General features: G+C 35.4%; 1 protein-coding gene across 1 annotated transcript; it reads right to left on the bottom strand.

Annotated features, from left to right (window-relative positions):
* Positions 1–2180: 2180 nt before the first annotated feature.
* Positions 2181–4750, bottom strand: LOC131028247 (probable pectate lyase 18). Its single transcript, XM_057958498.2, has 5 exons — positions 4312–4750; positions 3565–4201; positions 3213–3316; positions 2910–3048; positions 2181–2693 (listed from the first exon to the last, which is right to left on the bottom strand). Exons 1-5 carry the CDS (start codon positions 4470–4472, stop codon positions 2472–2474), a joined length of 1263 nt encoding a protein of 420 aa, XP_057814481.2. The 5' UTR covers positions 4473–4750; the 3' UTR covers positions 2181–2471.
* Positions 4751–5040: the final 290 nt, after the last annotated feature.

Here is a 5040-nt window from a genome sequence, read left to right as displayed (position 1 = left end):
CTCTTCTCCATTCTAATCAATTTGGAAGGCTTGGTCAGCATCATCTATCTAGTGGAATAAACACATTCAGTATCACAAGTAGCCTTTAGCCTTTTGTTTTCTAAAACATGCCTATTTTTTTGTATAAAAAAGGAATTCATTAGGTGGGTGATTTATAGGATTTATATACTATGAATTGGCTATGTTGGCAGGTTATTAAATTTCAGTTTTCTATAAGTAACAAATACAAATCCTTTGTGATCTTTCTCCAGTCTTTGATTCCTTTGGATTTATCTATGAAGCTTTGTACTCCTATTCAACTTTATTTTTTCAAAGATTGGCTTTGGCTATCCTCCTATCCTTTCCTTGTATTTCCTTTGAAAAATAATTATCTGCAGTTTCTACCTTCTTTGCCCATGAAATTAAGTTTGAATGAAGAAATGAAATTGTAGATTCAGTGAAAATTATGGGCCTGCACAAATTTGGAAGTCAAAAATCAATCTTGAGGCTCAATTATTGGGTTGGAAGATTCTACACTGCAAGCTACACATTGGAGATAGATTGAAGTGTATAATGGTTCAACCCCTTAATTGTCCTTACTACCAATAGCAGGAAGATATGAGACATATTTTCTGGAGATGCCATTTTGTTCAAAAATAATGGAACTCTATGCTTGAGGAATTGCCTTCTATTTTTTATCATAAACTTAATTGGAAAGAGGCCTTGCTTGGTGTTGGGTTTCAAAATAATATTATTGCAGACATAATTTGACATTTAATCTTATTGCATATATGGAAATATAGATGCAAAGGAATATTTAATCATCATAATGATTGTCAGGGGGTTATAGTTTTAAAGTTTTACTATGATATATTTTTTTTGTCTTGCTTCCTCTTTCTGTAAATTGTGGGCTGACTCTAGAAGGAGCTTAAGAATGGAGCTTCAAATCCAAAACATCAAACATCAAGTGGACCAGTTACTTGGCAAGAAGAAGTTTCATATTGCTCAAAGTTTAAAGCTTCTTTTGCTAAACTAGTTGTCTTAGATGTGTTGTTTTGGTTGTTTCAGCTTCATTCATGACTTTGTTTTTTCCAGCTCTTAGCTCTTGTAATTCTAATGGAGGACAACATGTTGTTGATTGTTGTAATTTAATGGGATTGTAGTAGCTATAAACTACTGTTTTGTAGTGACATTATGTTAGGAACCTTTTGTTGATAGTCATTGGTTGTCTTATTTTGTAATTTATTCTTTTTTGCATCTTCAATGAAAAAAAAACATATATGACAAGCATGAGAGCTCAACCTAATATTAGGGTTAACATTATTCTTCAATCAAAATATGTTTTCCAATTATATGGAAGAATTTAAAAGGTTATTTCATGTTCACACATTTAATTAAGTATTCAAGTCCATGCACAAACAACTAGAACATGTAATATAATTGAAGTAAATGGGTAAATCTCACATGACTAATTGGTGTTTGATTACAATGTGAGTATGATTACAACATTGAGTAGTAGTTCACATGAAACTCAACATCCTACATAACTATTATTTTATACTTTGACTACAAACAACCCTAAATAGTTTAAATATAATTATATAATACTTGTTTAATGTATAAATTATTATATGATACTTTTTAGTAAATTTAAATGACATTTTAAATATTATTTATTATATTTATATTTGTATTATACATTATATTATATAAAATATATCATATTCTATGATATATATATAATGTTATTCATTATGTATATTTTATATAGTTCAATTTATAATATAATTATAAACTATAATGATTATTATATAGTGTACATAATATTTTATTTATATACTATATAACATATAATTTAAATATAAATAAAATATAATATTTTTTGGGTAATAATATCTTATATTAGTATATAAATAATTTGTTCCATCATGGTTCATAATCTAAAGTGATTTTGGAAAGATGAGATAAATACATGGCTTGTGATAGTGGTTGATTTGAGAATCAAATTAATTTATTAAGGTTCTCGTTTTCACTAATAATGTTGGATTTAAATAATTTGTATATTTCACCAAAATTTAATAGCTTCAATAAGATTTAAGGGCTCTGTTGTCCTTTCTTAATTTTACAGATGTATCATCAGAGAGACTAAGATTTAATATAAGAATTCCACTAACGATTGGACACTCACAAAATACTATAGCTTTTCAATACAAAACTAGGAATTTTATTAACAACGACACATCTGCACTTCAGCTTGGTAAATACCATATTAGCATTTACACAGTTGCCGGCAGGCTAAGGCTGCTTGAAATAAACGTTGGGGAGATGACAGGCAATATTTATAAAAGTACTCCTCCAAACAATTTACATACAATATGGAAACAAGGAGAATAAAACAATGACAAAACTTTTGAACAAGCAAACGTAGATATGGCGTAGTAGATGCTTGGATTTACTAGAACAGTAACACAACAGAATAATCTCCATTTGCGCTAACAGGCAGCTCTTCCCCTACAAGAAAGGGGTCCTGCGGTTTTTGTAAGGGTTCTCACCAGGGAAGGTGGCCTTGCCATCAGACTCAATGCCTCTGGATAGGTTGATGATGCCCCCGTCCCAGATGGCGTGAAGAAGGCCCCGTTTAACATCAGGTCTCCTTCTGATCTCCAGTTCCAGTGATGCCATACACCTGGATTGAAGTTCTCCCGTTTCGTTACCTTCAAACGCAAATCAAAAAATTTATACCACAGATTAGTTCGCTATGCATTAACTGGGTAATTAATGTAATTAGGATAATTTTTTATTTTTATTTTTTATTTTGTTTTTGTTGGGAATTGAATCCAGAAACATCTATAGCTTGTTATTATGGATTGTCGAAATTTCTTATCATTGATGTAATTAAATCTAAGAGGATGTGGGTATTTGGTCGGTACCTCTTTAGCAAAAGGATTGTTAGATGCCACAAATCGATTCCCTTGGCTAACTATGGTGGGGTTTGCACTCCCACCAATGGCATACATTTGCCATTGTGTATATTCATTGTTCACCACATGGAAATATCCATGTCTGCATCTGATTCAATTACATTTTGAAAAGTGCAATTACAGATGAGTAATTTAAACAAATTAAAACTTGTGTACTTTAAGTTAAAATGATAAAATATTAAGACAAAATAGAGCACATCTTTCTTACATTCAATCATATGAGATTAGGGCAAAATAACATGTCTTTCTTACCTAGGCATTCGCTGTATGAGACCTTTGCCAAAATGGTTGAAGGCTATGGTCACCCGCATATTGACATCAGCTGTGTAGGCGTCACTGTGACCAAGCAGCATCACCTGCATCAATTCACACATTTGAAAATTTTTTATATCATTTACAAAAAACCAAATTAAAAGATGGCACAAATGAAAAAATGATAAGAAAGATTATCAACCTTATTATGATCGGCAAAGTGGTTGTTGGAGATGGTAATGACAGTGGATTGATAAGAAATTTTATTTACTATGATAGATTTCATATGATCTACAAAGAACCAAATTATAAAGGGGTGAAAATGAAAAGATAATAGAGAAAGATAACAAACCTCATTGTGATGGGCAAAGTGGTTGTTGGAGATGGTAATGGCAGTTGATCCCATGATGGCGTCGATGAGACCATCGGCGCATCGGGAGAGTGAGCAATGATCAACCCAAATGTGGCTTGACCCGAAAATCGATACCCCGTCTCCGTCACACATTGTTCTCCACCCAAAGTGAGTTGGGGAAGATCTCACCAGGGCATTACCTGCTGGCCTGCAGTCATGGATGTGAACTCCATGAATTATGATATTAGTAATATATTGAATTGTTATGCAGGGGCCTGAAGCAATGTGGACATTGACGCCACGACCGTCAATTGTTTTGAAACTGTTCATTATGAGCTCCTGCTTGAGCCGGATGTTCATGTTTCCCTTGAAAATGATCCACAGAGGCTCCGTCTGGATGACTGCGTGGCGCAGAGTGCCAGGGCGAGGATTAACCGGGTCATCGCCACCAGGATCTGTTACAACATAAAAGCGGCCGTACTTGCCTCCAATGGCGTTCCTGCCAAAGCCAATGGCGCAGTCTGCTAGCCGCTTGCGGTTACGCCACCAGTTAGGGTCACATCGCCAGCAGTCATCGATGGGGTTCCCCGTCCTGCATGACAAACCAGCCAGATCTCGCCTGGTACTGTTAATGCTCCTGCAAATCTCAACGACAAAAACAATCCACATTACTCCATACTTCATACTTCATATCAACTTACAAAAAAAATGCGTTGAAAATTGAAGGGTAGTTAGGGCAAAGCATACTCGTGAACCATCTGAGCTACACTATTGGGGTCTTCTTCCGCAGGGGAGGAATTATTGTGTAATCCTGCGAAATTCTCAAACACAGCTGCTCCGGTAATCTGTCCATGGCTGCAGAGTACCCAGACGAACAGTACGCATGTCACCAAAATTTGTAAACCCATCTTATTGCTCTCCCTGGATTCGAGAGTTTTAGACTAGAAATACTCGACAATGCTGCAACTCTAAGCAAAACACAAAAGCCTGAAAATCACACAGAATGGAAAGTGATGCTCTAGCCCGTGCGATCAGAGGCCTTTTAATAACCTCACTTTCTTCACTGTTCATAAGCAAGCTTAATCCGTTCCATCTATCCGACCATCAGGGATTTGTAGATTAGGACAAAGTCCTACACAACAGTCAGCAAAGTTCTCTCATTCCCACCATCACGCATGATTTCTACGCCTCTCAAAGTTCCCCCCACAAACTTTAAGCCTCATGAACCCAGTTTTCATACGGACGGTCTGAATTCATCCCTACTTTGGCAGAGGACACAATCGCCGTTGAGATGGTCTCTTACTGTTGGCACCAGTTAGCTCGCGTTAATAGAGAGGTGCTGGGGATTTGACCAAATTGGGACCATCAATGTCTCATATTTTGTTTTGTTTTGTTGTGATGCTGAGGCTGCTATCCTTCATACAAAATAGCATTTCATGCATTAAAAATAACATCAATCAGATATAAAAAGATGCA

This window comes from Cryptomeria japonica, chromosome 7 (genome assembly GCF_030272615.1).
Source record: "Cryptomeria japonica chromosome 7, Sugi_1.0, whole genome shotgun sequence".
Lineage (NCBI taxonomy): Eukaryota > Viridiplantae > Streptophyta > Pinopsida > Cupressales > Cupressaceae > Cryptomeria > Cryptomeria japonica.
This window is presented reverse-complemented; position numbering and strand designations above follow the sequence as displayed.